This window comes from Artemia franciscana, chromosome 6 (genome assembly GCF_032884065.1).
Source record: "Artemia franciscana chromosome 6, ASM3288406v1, whole genome shotgun sequence".
NCBI classification, from domain to species: domain Eukaryota; kingdom Metazoa; phylum Arthropoda; class Branchiopoda; order Anostraca; family Artemiidae; genus Artemia; species Artemia franciscana.
Window position 1 is genome coordinate 16022471 of NC_088868.1, and position 18684 is coordinate 16041154.

Genomic DNA, 18684 nt, shown 5'->3' on the forward strand with positions numbered 1-18684 from the left:
CTAACGTTTATCTCAAAGCTCATGCAAAGCTGGAAAATTTTGGCATAAAAATACACTTTTTGAGTCTTTAGGTAGACTACCCTACCCACCTATAAAAGATTCATCGAACCTCCTCGACAATAAATACTGCATAAATATACACCATTGTGCATGTTAAATGATGATTTTGCGTAGATAGGTGTATCATTAGGAATGAACGTGCCCTCAAATGGCACTACGTCCTCTCAAGCTGAGAACCATAGAACATAGCTTTTCTATAATTCTAAATTTATTGGTAACATCATAATTTTTACTTTATAGCGTCTTCAGCCTCTTAGGGGTGAATTTTTTGCCTGTGGCAAAAATTGGCAGAAATCACCCCTTTACTGTGGCACATTTTTATGCTAATTTTGAATATATACGTTTCATCAAGTTTAGTCTTATTCATAAAAAGTTACGAGCCTGAGAAGATTTGCCTTATTTTAAAAAATAGGGGGAAACACCCCCTAAAAGTCATAGAATCTTAAAGAAAATCACACCATTAGATTCAGCGTATCAGTTTTAAAAAGCAGAGTTAGGAGAAGGAGTCAAGTTTTAACATAAAGAACAAGGCGTTGAGAAGGGGACAACCCCTTGCATATGCAGAATAATTTCTGTTCGTTTCAAGTTTTATTTACAGTTAAAAAACAAACTTGTTTTTTATTTATTTAATCACTATCTAAAAATGGCTATAAACTAGGCCTCGAAACCTCTGAAATAAGGGGTTCTGATAGAATGTATTTGATGGTGTAATTTTCATTATGATTACTTGCCTTTTTAGGGATGTTTTTTCCCTTTTCAGAAAATCAGGTAAATATATCCCAGGCACGTTACTTTTGGTGGCTAGCTTTAAACTCAATGAATTTTCCTTCTTTAGAATCCTATAGAAGTCCGGATTTTAGGAACACATTATTATATAACTCCTTCTTTAGTGTCTTAGTTACTTTAAGCACAAGCCACTCCTTACTTGCCCTTTGCCATGAAATTGTTTGATTATTCCAATGCTTTCTAATTAAAGTAAAATTAAAAACTTCCACCAATTTGGACAACAATACATTTGTTGCACACTTGGAACTTAAAGTGAATAATTGGAAATCACAACGAAAGCAAAATATTACCAACGGCGGGAGTCGAACCCGCGACCTTCGGATTAGAAGTCCTACGCGCTATCCACTGCGCTACGCAGACATATTTACAAACATATTGTATATTAATACGACCGAAAGTGGTAATTCCTTGGCGAACCCCCCCTCACCTTAATGGTGAAATACATACCCTGAGTAGTATATACGAAATGAAATTTCCATACACTTAATTTACTGTTTAATTGCTTGCTTCCCAATGAATCAATTCGAAGATATGAGTCACGTATGGGAAATTTTTTGTATATACGCAATTCGGGGTTTATATTTTACAATTAGGGTATGGATATTAGAAATACCCTTACATTTAGGGTATGGAGGGGAGGGTGTAAATTTCAGTGATATACCTTAAAAATGGATATTAGAAATTATTTCAGAATGTTTAAAAGTAGCTTTCGGAATTTTCCAGTGTGTTCATTTGGAGACTCGGGAGCAAGCATTAATACCATCTCGCTATAGAGAGAAATTAGACACCGTAGAAAAAAAAAAGAAATTTACCCATTTGATTACTCATTCAACGCCCCTTCTAAATACAGTAACCAGTACCACCGCAATTGTGTCCCAGACTCCCCAACCCCCAAGACCTAAATATGGTCCCTGGCCATAGACTGCATGGGTATACAATAGTCGATTGATTTTTGTTCCGGTGAATTTTGTTCAACATAATAAGGGACTCCATAACTAACATAAGTGCAAGGTGAACCAGCTCCTCGATTCCCTTTGTATTCTCTTCCCAAATATAATAGTCAATTTATTCGCAAAGGTAATCTCCTCTCCTCGATCGTCCCATTACAGAAACTAAACAAAGAAACTAAGATATGTAGAAACTAACAAAAACACTAAAACAATGAAGGGTACTTGTATATTGTTCCATACAAACTCGAGAATTCGGATCTACAGATCAGACAAATGACTGGTTTATACCTGTCAGTATTCAAGAAAATTAGCTTAGGCTCAGTTGAAATCTACGTTGTAGGTATATTTTTATTAAATGTTTAATGTATAGAGATGAAATTTTGGTTGGGTTAGGTCTTGTTAGGTTAAGTATTTAATATAAAACGTTCTGTGCGCCCTCCCCTACCATAATTTTTTGCTGTAGCTTCCCAAATTTTGTTACTGAACTATGGTATTCTCATTATTTTTGATATATTTCATATGATTAACCTAATTTCTCTTCTCGAGTGAGTACTGAATAATACACAAGTACCCAATGAATTTCTTGCTTTATAATATACTATGCCTATCTATTAATCAGGTTATCATGTTTCTTCCGTTATTACTCACTTTTTTGAAATGATTTCAAATAATTTTTCTGCAAATTATGGACTCCATGACTGACATGGGGATTAGAAATTATATTGCCCAAAAATAGTGGAGGGTAACGAGCCCCCCTTACACGTCAAGCTGTTTTGCCCAACACGCTTGAAACGTTGGGTAACTATGCCAAAGGTCGAAAACGACCAAAAACTAAACATAAAAAAAATTTTAGTTTTCAACTGAAAGTAAGGATCTTTAAACTAAGACATTAAAATTAAAACGAAAAGAATTTATGTCGTATATGAGGGGGTTTCCACTCCTCAGTCCCTTCTTGTTTTCGCTAGAGTTTGACTCTTTTGTCCCAATGCTTTAAGAATGACTGCTGTAACACAAGCCCCAATGACTGCTACAAATCTTAATATAAAGATCAAGGGACTGAGGAAGGAGCAAACCCCGTCATGTACGGAATAATTTCTCTTCACTTATATATTTTAATGCCGCTCCTTACTTTCAGTCGTAAAACCTTTTTCTAATTTATTAATTGAAAGGGCATTAAAGTTTCTGATATTCTTTCATTTAATTCTCGAGAGAGCATTAGATTGTTCACTATTATTACTACCCGTCACTCTTTAATTAAAGCAAAATTATAAAATTGAGCAAAATATGACATCAATCAAACAAAAAAGGGTTTTTTATAACTTAGATTAAAGAGCAAAATCAAAACTTGAAACCAACAGAGATTATTCCGTATATGAGTCGGGCTACCCCCTCCTCAATCCTTCACTCTTCAAGCTAAAGTTTTTTAATACTTCAAAAAAGCTTCTTGTTTCAATTAAATGGTTCTTGCGTATAAACGGTTCTCGTTTTTAAGAAATTGGACAAAAAATCGAAGTTTATCGTAAAAAGTGAGGTATTGAAAAGGTGGCAGCCCCTCTCATATACTGATATATTTCTTTTCTCTTTAAATTTTAATGTTGCTCCTTACTTTTAGTTGAAAAAATAATTTTTATTTAATTTCTGATCGTTTTTCAAATAATGCTAAGATATCCACCTACACCTACATGGAAAATTTCTTCACGGAAAATTCCTCCGTGGACAGTTGCTTCCGCGTAAATTGGAAAATTCCCCCCGCACAATTCCATTCTCTCTGAAAATTCCTCCTGGAAAATTTTATCGGACAATTCTGCCTAGAAAGTTATCCTTAGCCTACTGTCATTTGAAAAAATGTTTTATTTAAATTCTGACTGTTTTCAAATTATGCCGAAAATCCCTCTTCGTGGATATTGTTTTTCAGACCCCCCCCCCCAAAATGGGAATTTTTTCTATTGCAATATTCATCCACGAAGAATTTTTGGGAATTTCCCCATAGCAGCCCATAGGTCCAGTGGAAAATCCCCTCCCCCCCGTGGAAAAAATAGACAATACCAACCACGCTGAAAATTTCCCGCAAGCAATCCTCCCGGAATATCTCCACATGAAAAATTGAGTCGCATAAGAATAGTAAGGTGAATAAAAAGAATTTTGTTATGACATTCTCGCAAACTTCCTCGTTGTAAAATTTCCCTGAAAAGCTCACCCCATAGAAACCTCCCTCCTCACGGGAAATTCCCCTAGCGGAAAATGCCCCGAAAATCTCCTTTCCCCATACCAAAAAAATGTGTTTATATATCCCTTTAACAAAAGCTGTCTCCAAAGATTGAGCACATTTCATAACATGCATCCCTTTTCAAAGAGTCTGTGGAGGCCACTTCATCTCTAGACACATTATTTGACCATACAACTATGATGAACCAAATGACTGTAGCAAAATTTTGATTGAAAATTTTGTCGCGGGAAGAAGCTAGTGGCCCTCCAATCTTTTGATGACTTAAAAAGAGCACTAAGACTTTTATTTCCATTTGAATGAGCCCTCTCCCAACCTTCTAGCACCTTCGGTTCAATACGATCCCTGATGAAAAACAAAACAAAAACAAGCAAATAAATACCATCACAGCCCTGCTTATTTAAAATAGCTGTATTCAGTCACATTCCTCATGTCATATACATGAATTATAAAAGAACCGAATACAAGTAAAAAAGAAGTTTGTAAAACTTTGATAACTTTGATTAACTAAGCATTGGCTCATAATAGCAGAACATTTAGTCACTTTCACAGTCATTAAGACTGTCTTCAACAGGATTTGCTTGCAAATCTAGCTCCTCTCCTTTAGACTTAGAATCTGATTTAGGTGACCGTGTCTGTTACAAAGCCCCCCCCCCCTCCAAGCGAAAGTCCTGGATACTGCCTTGAGGATTATATATCAATTTCTACCTCCATCCTCCCATAATATCTCCATTAGAACTGATTCTTTATTTACCTGAAGATTCTTTCAAAACAACTGCTGAGACGCAAGGGCCATTAAACTAGAATACGAATTTCTTTTAGACACTGTAGTCAGTAACAACTTATTCGCTAGTAATTGGTTGAAAATAATCTTAGAACTGGTTTCTAAATCTTAGAAAAGGGCATTGGAACATTCGATTTCCAATTGACCGAAATCCCTCCATAGCTTATTAGATAACCCCTTCTACATGAAGGGCCTCTGGGAAAAAATAAATGAACAAATATCAATACATTAATCCCTTACGTGTCTTTACTATAGGTAAGGCAATATGATTGCCCCTCGCTTCAACAGGAGAATAGAAATTTCACTTTCCCTTCTACTGAAATCCAGAATTATCCAAGGGGAAAATAGGGGGAATTTTCTGTGAGAAACGGGGAGTATTCCGGAGGGAGGGGGAGAGGGTAAAAGCTGGCTAGTGGAGATAAGATGGCATAAATACAAGATTTCTCAGAGACATGAAATTTGAAATAAAAATGAGGATATTGATTCTGCTTTGACCCTCCATATTGTTGAAAATCTAAATCATGCAGTTGATGAGGCAACTTCAACATTTGAACCAAATGGCTTCCCATGTTCTTTTGGGAAGGCATTTGAAATAAAAAAAATCCATATATAGCGACCTTGCTTAAATAAAGATTTAATCCTATAAACCCAATTTTACAACAACTTAAAACTAAAGGATTCAAATAACATTTTTGTCAAGTTTAAATTAAGGTCACCACACTTTTTACGAAAATTAAGTCAGTAGACAAGCTAAGTCAATCATTAAGCAGAGAGTTCTTGCACAACGTAATTGGTGAATAGTCTTTCACTTAATCTGGCTTGCTTCTTCGGTTTGTGTGAATCAGCCTTTCTTCTACTCAGTTAAAGCTAATTCAAAAGGTTATATTTCTTTCTTTTTTCTTTTTTTTAGCACAGAAGACTAGACGGGCAGAAGTCCCTGACGAAATATCTGGCTCTGTCATTTTCGCATCTTTTTTTCTGTTGGCTGATATTACCCTCATTTTCTGGACTATTTAATTTTTTGCCATATGTCAATTGTGCTTGTAGACCTATCTGTCTTTAACTGTTCACAAAGCTAATGTAATTTTAGTTCAGCTAATCACCATTTTAAAATTTTAATTACCAGTAATATAATACACTTTATCGTTCTGATAACAATAGACCTAAAGTCAGACAGACGGTATTTTAAACCGGAGAACAGCTATACACGAACAAAATCATATTCAATCCTTTTTCTGCCAGCCTCTTCACGCTTTTGTGCTCTGAAAATTCCAAGGCGTCGTAAAATATGTCAGTAAAATAGGAAAGATACCGATAAAATACGTAAAATACCGGTAAAATAGGTAAAATTCGTAAATCACGTAAAAAAGGTAAAATAGCAATTTTACGGGGGTGCGTATAATTCCGATAAAGTACGGAAAATACCTAATTTTACCGTGACCAATTTTAACAGTTACAATACTACCCTGTAGCTATTTCTTCTTATCGGAAGTCACTTTCTCAACTTTTATTAGAGGATTAGCTTACTAGGCCCTGAGACACGGTTTTTTTTTGGAAAATGAGACAGAAAAACAGAAAAGGAAATGGCTAGCAAAAAACTGTTACTTTTGGTCATGATTAAGTTTTAGTAAAAAATTATCATACTAAAGGTAAAGCACATATTAAAAATTACCATTCCAATGAATATGCAAAGGTCATTTGAAATAAAGCATCCTGTCGGGAGATTTGCCAAAGCCTATATTGGCCTATAAAAAAGCACCTATAAAAAGCAGTTTGAACCTAAGCAACGCAGTAATTCGAAATAGCATTGGTCTTTATTTTTTGGACCCACTGAATTAGTCGCTGTTCTAGCTCCATTTTGCTGCGGCTAGTATTACTGTTTAGCTAGGCCACATTTGAATATTTATAAAATAGTTATTCAAATGAGACGATTTTGCCACTAACTTACTTCAAAACACTGAAAAGGCACTAAGCAATGATATTTGACATTAGTATTGAAAAAAAAAATTTTGTATAATTTTCAAAATGTTTTGAAACATGAAGCCTCCTGCATGATATTTAATTGTGCGAATATGGAGCCGATTGACCACTATGTCAAAGTCGTAAGAATTCACAAGACTCATGATGCTTATTAGTTTGATTTCCACTATTCCGCCTGACTGCCATCTATCATTAAAATTTGAAAGCAAACATTTGCCCCTTTTACTGTACGGTAAGAATACTCGGTATAAATGCGGTGATGAAAGCCACTTCATGTTATTATTGCGGTATGTGGTATAACGAGAAAATTGTGCGATTTCTACCTCAAGATTGTGTGGTATTATACAACACATTACGGTATAAGTGGTAACAAAGAATACACCAAAGAAAAAGAAGAATTTGCCTCTGATGGGATTCAAAACGACGAGTTTAGGCTTCCCTCAGTTTTTGAAGACCGACATTGCATGTACTGTGCTACGCAGGCACGTGAATTTCCTTGCCTGTAAACTGGCAAATAAGATTGGAAAAATAACAACAAAAAAGAAATAATTAAGAAAAATAAATTAAAAACAAGATAATTCACGACTACACAATGATCCCAATTGTACTATGACATGGCATAAAACTAAAATATGTAGTATTTCGATGTAAAACTGAATCTAATACAGTAGCAAAAAAAAATACACTCTTCAATTTCCCATTCAATCTTGTTTAAAAAAAAAAACAATCACTACGTTTTCAATTTTATCCCAGCCCACCCACCTCCAATGCCTGGAAACGACCTTAGGATGTAGGCTCAGTACAAATTTTGATTATTTTGTTAGTGTTTATTTTATTTTGTACTTATTTCTAGTTAAAAGTTGGGTCATCACTTCAAATAATATCAATTTGAAAAATAAACAGCTCAAAGTTTTTCTCACAGAACAAGAATTTCTCAAACATTTACTCCTTCTTTAAAATTTGTACAAGCTTTCCCACCAATAGAAAACTTCTTTAGGTACCATTACAGTCTAGCATTAGAGAAAGCTTACCTTTCAGACGCAAATAGTAAGATTTTAACCTATCCGTAGGAATTGGGACTGAATCGTTCATTTCACGATCCGCAGTCTTAAGCCAAGGATGTTGCAAGGCATCTCGAACATTAAGTCTCCCTGCCCCTTGAAAGACTAAAAGCTTGGCAATAAAGTCCTTAGCTTCACAAGAAACTGAAGAAAAAGCGTCGACGTCAAAGTTAATCTGACCCTTTTGGACATTGGACAGAGTCTCACGATCGTTGCCACCTCTGAACGGTGAAATACCGCTGAGGAGAAGGTACGTAATCACGCCAACGGACCAGATATCAGCTGGAGTTCCTACGCCTTTGCCATTGGCTATTTCTGGAGCCACAAATTCTGGCATGCCTGTAAAAAGTATTGAAATATTTAAGAGAAATATAAAAGCTTTCAGAAACATCGCATAACGAACCGCAAATATTGTATTAATGTTCCTTGAGCAACCATTAACTCTCTAATTACGCATAAAAGGTATTAAGTTCATGAAAAGAGAATTATCAACGGACCAAAGTTTGCAAAACCTCCTTGTGTTTTTCTTGGCATGAAGCAAAAAGACAAATACCATCATCTAAAAAAGCGCTAGGTAAACATAGATTACCCTCAATGGTTCATAGTAAGAGATTGGCTTGAGTTTAGTTGCTTCGAATTACAGAATCGAGGTCATCACTCTAAAATTGATTTTAATTAATCAAACTACGCTGTTGAATCATTCACCCTCTTATTCGAAGTACGGGAGTGTGGATTTATATGGAGAAGTTCGAGATTTCACTGAAACACTTTTTTAACCTGAAGTTTAACCTGAATAGTTTATTCTGTGTTATCGTTAAGATACTTCCCAGATTTTAGTGCACTATTACCGGCACACTGGAAATAAAAAGTTGGGGGGAATACTTAGGAGGAAAAAAGACGTTGGCTATACCTTTCTATGAAAAAACCACCCACATAATTTGGGGCTCAAAGAGGCAAAAATCTTGCATCAAACGGGACACAAGCTTCCCTAAGTGGGGCCCAAAATGGTTTTATCCTAATGGCTTACAACTCAGAATTGTTGTCTTGGCTAAGGAGAAACGTATGTTTAAAAGGAGAAGGGTTTTAATGGTTGGGCCCTAAACATTGCATAGTTTGAAATTTGCAGTGGTAAATCAGCCTTGCTAAAAGAAAATGAACATAAAAAAAAGGTTGGAGGTACGGTCTCCCCACTGAAAGTAGGGCCTAAGGACGACGCAAAAGTTATTAAGATCAGCTAAAAACCTATATCATTAATCCATCTGAGGAGCTTGAAAATTAGGCCCGTTAGTTCAGGTGCCAAGAGAGCCTTCATGAATAAACAAAACATTGGGAGGTCTTCAAAAATAGGAGCTAGAATTTTTTTTTTTTTTTAATTGGCTGAAAAGTTTTACCTGAAAGTCAGGTGATCAAGTAACTTTTTGAAAGATGCCTTTTTTTCTGAATAGTGTGAAGCTTCAAACCGCGGGTCCCGACCAAATGAGCTCTAATGTAAAAAAAAAAAAATAAAAATTCGGGCTCACGGGTCCCCTCTAAATTGTCACTCAAAAATTGATTGATTGCTTAAATTATAATGATAATAAATCATGTATGTTTTAGAAGGTTTTACTTTTCTATGTTATATCGACAGAATAGAAATAGTTTCAAAAATGTTTTTTTTTTACTAATAATTCTACTACCAACTCACTGGAGTACTAAGCCACCTGAGGCCAACACAGCTACGCAAACTTTTTTTCCAACCATATCTATTCAAAGCCTCTCTCTTTACAACCTCCCAGGGAATTCCCATTTCTTTTAAGTCTTTCTTTACTAACAAACGAAAAGGAAATTCCCATTTCCTTTAAGACTTTCTTTACCCCAAAAGAGGATGATGTGCTTTCCGTTTAGCCCTAGACGGTTGGCAGAAAAGGACAATTTTCGGCAATCTGTCATCCTTCATCCGCAGAATGTGCCCTAGCCATCTCAAGCTTTCTTTCATTATGGCCCTAGAATGCGGGATTGAACAACATTTTTCGTACAGCCTACTGTTTGAAATACGGACATTCAGCCAGTTACCCAGAACAATCTGTAAGCAATTTCTCTGGAAAATATCTAGTAAATCTTCATTCGATTTTCGGAGCGCCCATGCTTCAGAGCCACATTTGACCATTTTCATCACTGTACCTACAATATTCTAATCTTGGTTTGCAGATTTTTCTTCTTATTCTTCCAAAATTATATTAACTGTAAAAAAACACCCTGAGCTTTGGCTATTCTACTTTCCATATCTTCACTGCATCAACCGTTTTTACTATTAGTGCTACCGACGTAAGTGAAGCTGCCCACCTGATCAATCTTTTCGTTGCCCAACGTCACCTTTTCATCTCTACTTATTCCTAGCCTTAGTGAATTAGTCCTCTTAACATTAAGTTTCAAACCTATTCTAGCACCTCAGGTCCTTAGAAGGTTTAGGGGAAAGGGGTCCCAGTCTTGCATGTATAGTTTCTGTTCGTTATCAGGTTAACATGGTTATTCATTTATATTTCAGATCTTCTTAGGATTCATATGTTTATTCCTAGCATTATCCTCTATTTTCATTTTTGATGTGATTGTTCAGTATAACGTCAGTTTGAGCTGGCTTTCATTTATGAATTCATTATAATATTTATTCATTTAAAATTTGAATTACTGTATGACTTTGTTTCTGCCTGTTTTGGGTTTTAACATGTTTACTTATCTTCGAAAAACCTTTTCTCAAATTAAACTCTAAAAGCAACGTAAAGAAAGAAAACTTAAGGCCAAATGAAAATACCCGAAGAAAACACAGAAAGCGAATTTTTCGAGAGAGCAACGAGCCTCTCTCCTTCAGCACGAAAAAAATAATATGATAAAGGAAAAAACAAAACCAAACAAGAACTAAGAGCTCATATGGCACTTGTGACGAGGCAAGAAGAGCTAAGAGCCAAGAGCTCATATGGTATGAGCTCTAACACATTTCTGAGAATCAATAGATTGATTTAAAAGGAAAATCAGAGGCTTAATGCCGGTCAGGATTTAAAATAAGAGCTCTGAGTCACGATGCCCTTCTAAATATCAAAATTCATTCAGATCCAATGACCAACTCGTAAGTTATAAACATCTCATTCTTTCTAATTTTTCCTCTCCCTTCAGCCCCCCAGATGGTCAAATCTGGGAAAACGACTTTATCAAGTCAATTTGTGAAGCTCCCTGACACGCCTACCAATTTTCATCGTCCTAGCACGTCCAGAAGCACCAAACTCGCCAAATCACTGAACCCCTCCCCCAAACTCCCCCAAAGAGAGCGAATCCAATACGGTTACGTCAATCAATTACCAAGGACATTTACTTATTCTATCCACCAAGCTTCATCCCGACTCCTCCACTCCAAGTGTTTTCCAAGATTTCCCCATCCAACTTCCCCCAATGTCAAAAGATCTGGTCGGGATTTAAATAAGACCTCTGAGACATGAATTCCTTCTAAATATCAAATTCCATTAAGATCCGATCACCTATTCGTAAGATAAAAATACCCCAATTTTCACGTTATCCAAGAATTCCGGTTTCCCCCTCCAACTCCCCCCAATGTCACAGGATCTGGTCGAAATTTAAAATTAGAGTTTTAAAGCACAAGACCCTTCTAAATATCAAATTTAATTTAGATCTGGTCACCCTTTCGTAAGTTACAAATACCTCGATTTTCAAAATTACCCCCCCCCACACAAACTCCACCAAAGAGAGCAGTTTCGGTCTGGTTATGTCAGTCACGTATCTTAGACAGGTTTGTATTCCTTCCATCCAGTTTCATCCTGATCTCTCCGCTTTAAGTATTTTCTAAGATTTCCGGTCCCCCCAATGACGCTGGATCCGGTTGAGATTTAAAATAAGAGATCTGAGTTACGAGGTCCTTCTAAATATGAAGTTTCATGAAGATCCCATCACTCCTTCGTAAGCTAAAAATACATTATTTTTTCTAATTTTTCAGAATTAACCCCCCCCCCCATTCCAAAAAAGAGCGGATCCATTCCAATTATGTAAATCACGTATCTAAGAGTTCTGCTTATTTTTCCCACCAAGTTTCATCCCGATCTCTCCAATCTAAGCGTTTTCCATGATTTTAGGTTCCCCCATCCCAAACTCCCCCCATTGTCATCAGATCCTGTCGGGATTTGAAATTAGAGCTTTGAGACACGATATTCTTCTAAATATCAAATTTCATTGAGATCCGATCACTCGTCCGTAAGTTAAAAATACCTCATTTTTTTAATTTTTCAGAATTACCCCCCCCCCCCCACAAACCCCAAAGAGAGCGGATCCATTCCGGTTATGTCAGTCATGTATCTAGAAATTATGATTATTTTTCCCACCAAGTTTCATCCCGATCCCTCCACTCTAAGTGTTTTCCAAGATTTTAGGTTTCCCCCTCCCAACCCCCCCCCCCAATGTCACCAGATCCAGTTGGGATTTAAAAAAAGAGCTCTGAGACACGCTATCCTTCTAAATATCAAATTTCATTGACATCTGATCACCCGTTCGTAAGTTAAAAATACCTCATTTTTTCTTATTTTTCATAATTAACCCCCCCCCACGCCCTCCAACTACCCCAAAGAGAGCGGATCAGTTCCGATTATGTCAATCATGTATCTAGGACTTGTTTTTATTTTCCCCACCAAGTTTCATCCCGATCCCTCCACTCTAAGTGTTTTCCAAGATTTTAGGTTTCCCCCTCCCAACTCCCCCCCCAATGTCACCAGATCCAGTCGGGATTTAGAATAACAGCTCTGAGACACGATATCCATCCAAACATCAAATTTCATTAAGATCTGATCAACCGTTCGTAAGTTAAAAATACTTTTTTAAAATACATTTTCATAAAATACATTAAAAATATATTTTTCTAATTTTCTGAATTAACGGGTCCCCCACTCCCCCCAGATCGTCAAATCGGAAAAAAAATATTTCTAATTTAATCTGGTCCGGTTCCTGATACGCCTGCCAAATTTCATCGTCCTATCTTACCTGGAAGTGCCTAAAGTAGCAAAACCGGGACCGACAGACAGACCGACAGAATTTGCAATTGCCATATGTCACTTGGTTAATACCAAGTGCCATAAAAACAGCTTGTTTTTTTATGTTTTTATTGTTTTTATTAACCAATGAAAAAACCGCCAAAAAATAAAATAAAATTCAATGAAAGACCAAAAATTAAAAGAATTAAAATCAAATACCTAACAAACAATAAAGTGAGCTATTCGCCAATATCTGCGAATTGCACAAAATCTATAACAATTATGAACTGCCATCGACGGATACTAACGAACAACAAAAGCAACATAAATAGTTGGGCTCGTACAGAAATGATACTACAGCTTAAAATTAGCCTCTAAAAACTGATAACCTTTACTTTACTTTTGACTAGAATTAACTACTGCTCCATCCTTTTGATCGCCCATAATTTCACAAACAGAAATTCTTCGTGAGACAAGATCTTGTGCCAAGAGTTCCACCTGTTACTGCCAGTCATTCCCCCAGAACCGACTGAAGACACAAAAGCCTCCAACTGACTCCGCGTTATATTCTACCGTTGTAACTCTTCTATGTTGTAATCACAAATTTTCTTACAGTCTCAAGGTTGACGTTTCAAGCTTTCTAGCTGTTGTGCTTTTATGGTTTAATTCGACTGCCATAAGAGCCGTTGTCTCTTCACAATTTCAGAGGTTGAATGTTGTTGCTTACAGCGCTCACACCTCTCTTTTTTAGATATTTGTTTTGTTGTAGGGCATGTAGAATGTGATAGAGACAGTCGTGATCAGGCTATCTAACCTTCCACTGCAATACTGATCGAACTCTAATTCTTGGCAAAAGATTGGGTGAATTGCAGTTCAACCGCTGCTTTTTTCGCCTGTAGGCCTTGGAAGTCGAAGTGAACATGGTGTTTTGAGCACTGACATTCCGTGTTTCTCGTTCATATATGTAGAGGAGTATTTCTGAAAATCACCCCGTAGAATTTAGTTTTGTAGTTACGTCTTTGCTTTGGTGTTTTAACAGTGATTTGTAGATAAGACAAAACTGGGAAAGTCCAGATGGATAAAATTCTTCATTAAATCCTCCTTTTTAATCGATAAATAATATAAGTTAGAAAAATTACCTAATCAGTTCAATACTGCTGCTCTCTGGAAATATGAAAGGTGACTCCCCCTGCGAGGGCAATATTATCAGCGTAGACCAAACCTGTAACCTGCATATTTTTTCCGACTGTTGCTCCTTTCTAGGGTTTGGTAGTTTTCGGTATTAACCGGTTAGTTTCGTAGCCTAAAAGAATACTGAAGTTTAAAAAAATTTGCTCATTGTGGAAACCTCTAGTTTGAAAGCCAGATCGTTCTTTCATCATTATTTCTTCTTTGACCTTCAACCTACTAACTTTTGGCAGGTAGGCCTATCAGTGAGAGAAATTCCATGGTAGTTCTTGCAATCAACTGGTCACGCTTTTTTATGAGAGATAGAAGGACCATAACTTTCTAATCCTCTGGAAAAGCCTTTTTGGTCTAGCTTTTAACCGATTTTATATTTTAATTAATTTTTTTATACTAGAAAAAGTGGGGGTTTAAAAAACTATTTTACGCAAAAAGTAATGTTTTACTTTTAAAAACCAATTTACAGAAAACATATTAGAAACAACTATTTTCGTATATGTGCATATTATAGCATATTATAACAGCGACATTGACACAAGTGAACACATTTGTGCTCATTATAATAGTTAAAGCAGTGTTTTTAATTTGTTCTCCAAGATAATCTTGAAGGGCCTAATTCAAGCTTCATTCACGAGCATCGACTGTTTGAATGAGTAAATTATGAAGAAAGTATGTTTATGCCTACCATAATCAAGAGACATCAGTTTTCCACTGCCGACTCGTCTTGTTAAACTGAAATCACAAATTTTGATCTCATCTCCGCCTGGTCTACTGATCAACACGTCTCCTGGCTGAAATGCGGAAAATAAAAGGTATATTTCAATTCATCACTTATTTCAGAATAACATTTGCTTCATTTCTTCAAAAAAATACAACTGAAGGTATCAATAACGATGAAAGACTCCAGGACCATACAAAAAAATGAATCACAATTGGCAATGACAGAAATTGGAAACCTTTTTTTTTTATTTGCAAGCAATTATTTCCATTTTTAAATCCAACTTACCAACAAGTTATAAGAGGGATTTGTCAATAATGAAGCAGAAACATCTTCGTTTAAAGCCATCAAATATCCTTGGTGGCTCAGAAAATGATTTGAATTTATTGATCCATAAGTAGTGCAAGAAAGAGAAGAAAATTAAAGAGAGTTTTCAAAATTGGAAGAATTTAGTTGTGACTAAAGCAAGTAATAATATATATACTAATTCATATACGGTTAACAAAGATTCAATGTTTTATAATGCTAATACAAAGCAAGCAATCGCTAATCAACAGAATGAATTTGTGACTGTACCAGTAGATAAAACTAATAACAACTTTACCATAATTTACCAGAGACCCTATTAGAATGTTTCATGAAACTAGTTACAACAAATACTTTTGAAAAGGTTAATTTGGAGAATAATAGTTTAATTTAAATTTATACTTTATACACGTTTAAAATTAGAATTTATAACAATAATAAAACGTTCCCTTTCCTATATTGGACGGCAAATTTTGATCAGAATCCCCCAAACCACACTTCATTGCTGGGGTATCTAGGTTTTCAACCAGAATTGCTACTACTTACTTGTCTTTAATGTTACGGGAAATTAGAAATAAATTTAAAGTCTGTTATTCTGGAATTGAAAAATCTCTCAATATTAATCTATACTGGAGTGTCAATAATTCATTACAGGTTATAAGGTCTTGGCAACAGTTTCAGCTAAAAGAGTTGATTCCGTTAGCTTTACGTCGCTGTATACAAGCCTATCAATTAATTTGGTGTTTGCAAATTCAAAATCTGTTATTAGGAAACCTTTCCTTGTATATAATATTAGGTTGTTTTTGTTTTTTTTAAACAGACACAAATAACAAAAAAGCAAGACGGACAAATTTCTTTGATAAAACTATTAGTTCAAGGTGCTATAGCTTGGATATGACATTTGATTTACTGGAATGTGTTCTATTTCATACTTTTATGAGATTTAATGGTAGTTTATGTTGCATATTATAGCAATTCCTATGGGTGGTAATTTCAGTCCATTTATAGTGGGCTTGTTTTAAAGCCAACTAGCAAATAAGTACATGATAACTATGGATAACCCAAATAATGTAAAATATCCTCTTTTGATTGATCAAATATATTTGGATGATTCTTTGGTTATAAACTCTGTGAAGTTTGTTGAGATGTTTTCGGTACCTTTTCGGTTCCGGTTCAAAGAGATTTGCCTCCGCTGTTGCATTGAAAAAATTAAGAGCAACAAACTATATGCAATTAGTTTATTAGGTATAAATTTTGTTTATTTTTATTCATGTCTTTTAGTTTTACTGCTGATGATAAACACTGTATATGTGTTCGAAATATCCAGTTAAATAATTTTATATCTATTCACTGTCAATAAAAAGGTTTCATCCCTATTTTGAACTGTTTTACTTTCGTCAAGAATCTTAAGTCTGCTGTTAGCAAATATCTATATAGAGTATGTAGAAACTTTAGTTATAGAAATGTATATTTAAACCCTAAATTTAACCTTAAATTTTATCACGATAAAAGGATAATCTTTACTGAGTTAGTTTAGTTGCCTGATTATTCATACAATAGGCTGATTCGTATACCACTTAACAGAGTATTGTATGCTTGAGCTGTAAGATCAGATAGAAAGTCTAGTCTAGAGACTGAAAAACGAGCGTCCCGACATATAATTTAGCCCAACTTAAGCACAAGCGTCACTGACACACTTGGTTTCATAAAGTTGTGTTCTTTTTACAAATGAGATAGTTGCGGAAGTCATTTATCAATTCACAGGCAACGAGATGCTCGGCAACATGCTAGACTATATGAAAAATATCTATGAACTGTTAAACATCGATCTTACAACTGTTTTGGTATCTTCGTGGGGGTGGGTGGGTCATTAGTTAAATTAAAAATACAAAAAGGGAGAAACAAGATACAAACTTGGAAGACAACTCTTGATAAGAACGAACTTACTAATCTGCAATTCGGCTTGAGAATATTTTAGGTGAAATTCAAGTAGCCAGCTCATCATTTGTCCAACCCTTTTATCTATCCCCGTTCGCACCACCTTTTTCAAGGGGTGAATAAATGGAATTTTCAGCTTCTTTTTCTCGTTTTACTGCCCATGGACCTCCAGGAAGTATTTCAACAGAGCACACTGTTCTGCTTGTAACAACTGCCTATCACAAGAGTTCTGTTTGGACAGATTTTGTTATGGATTTTTAGGATTTTTCGACTTTGACGGATTTTTCATTCTCAGTCGTCGGAATTTTTTGGATTACCAGAACGGAAAACTTGTCATCATGATGTAGAAATACTGCCTGGAACACACCCTTCGCCTGGAACGCATGGAAAACATAAGGCTAGCAATTATCCTGTAAAAATGAATTTTAAAAGCCTTGTTCGACAAAGTAAGATTATTTTAAAATTTTATGCAAGCTATTAAAGAAATGAACTAGGTTAAATCCTCTTATGTCCACAAATGTGGTTGCAAAGGCCAGTTCAATAGCTTAGGTAGGCTACATCATGGAGGGTGAAGCAAGATCTTTTAAAACTTTTAGGGAGCTTTTTTTTAACCGTTGGAGAGTTCAGTCATTGAGTATTGAGCCGGTCTTGATGAACTCCTTCTTGAAGGCTTCTCTGGTTAGAGACTGGATGGAGACTTTGGACAGGCTATTCCAGAGAGGGATAGAATACACTGAGAAGTGTTTGCACTCTTGTCTGGTGCAATGGAGGACCTGTTGCTCCCTGTTTTACCTTCTCATCCTGGTTCATTTTATTTGGCACTTGGCACTGTAGTTATTGAACTAATCAGAAAAATACTAAAAATTCTGAAAACAACTTTGAAAATTTTGAAAATACTTACTTAGGCTGTATCATTCCCAAAAGTATTTCATTTTAATTTACTAACACTCATCCAATAGTCAAATATGTAGCATAAATTATATACTTTGCATGAATTTTCCATGCATGTCAATGGCCTAGAGTAAAAGGCCTCTTTTTAAGAAAGACAACTTTTCTTTGGCATTCTAGAAAAATCAAGATGTGATTTGGACTGTCCCATTTTAATACAGCAATACATTATGTGAATAACAAGATCCCTGCCTTTACCAATGATAAATTCATTCAGTTGCCCTCTATGCTAGCCCTGTTCATCAATACAATCATTTTGCCTGTCATCATAAATTTAAAATGTGGTCTCTGTTTTGACAATCAAGCAAAAAGAAAAAAATTGTTTAATTTTTATTATTTATAGAATAAATAAGCCCATCAAGCAATAAAAGTTATAGTTTTAAGACCAGAATAAAAAATCTGATTTCTGTTTAATGTGAATAAAGCTGAAACACTGAAAGGAAATGTACATTAAAATTGGATAATTGGTTTTTCCATAAAGAGATATTTGTAGGTAAGTCAATAAACTAACATTTTCAAGTGTTTGATCCAAAATAATTTTATAATAACCATACTGATGAATAGCTTAGATTTTTAGCAATTCATTGATGTATATAATTTTTCTCAATTTCTATTTAGTAATTAGATATGTGTTTGAATTTGCATAATTTTGCTCAATTGCATACTGGTTTTTACGCTAGAATGTACTGTTACATTTACTAAAATGTAATTGATTTGTTATATTGTTGTTTCTTCACCACA

The 18684-nt window shown here is 35.3% G+C and overlaps 2 protein-coding genes and 1 non-coding gene across 3 annotated transcripts in view; 1 reads left to right on the forward strand and 2 right to left on the reverse strand.

Annotated features, from left to right (window-relative positions):
- Positions 1 to 1133: 1133 nt before the first annotated feature.
- Positions 1134 to 1206, reverse strand: Trnar-ucu (transfer RNA arginine (anticodon UCU)). The gene has a single exon. It is a non-coding gene; the product is annotated as a tRNA-Arg (tRNA).
- A 4051-nt stretch (positions 1207 to 5257) lies between these two features.
- On the reverse strand, positions 5258 to 14819 carry LOC136027843 (myosin light chain kinase, smooth muscle-like). The gene is made up of 3 exons (XM_065705261.1): positions 14719 to 14819; positions 7816 to 8184; positions 5258 to 6066 (listed from the first exon to the last, which is right to left on the reverse strand). Exons 1-3 carry the CDS (start codon positions 14732 to 14734, stop codon positions 5990 to 5992), a joined length of 462 nt encoding a protein of 153 aa, XP_065561333.1. The 5' UTR covers positions 14735 to 14819; the 3' UTR covers positions 5258 to 5989.
- Positions 14820 to 16109: 1290 nt separating this feature from the next.
- Positions 16110 to 18684, forward strand: part of LOC136028499 (syntaxin-binding protein 1-like) — a 36156-nt gene continuing 33581 nt past the window's right edge. Inside the window, exons 1-2 of the mRNA XM_065706343.1 lie at positions 16110 to 16211; positions 17291 to 17441. Of these exons, the coding sequence (XP_065562415.1) occupies positions 16110 to 16211; positions 17291 to 17441 (253 nt within the window). The remainder of the gene's footprint in view (positions 16212 to 17290; positions 17442 to 18684) is intronic.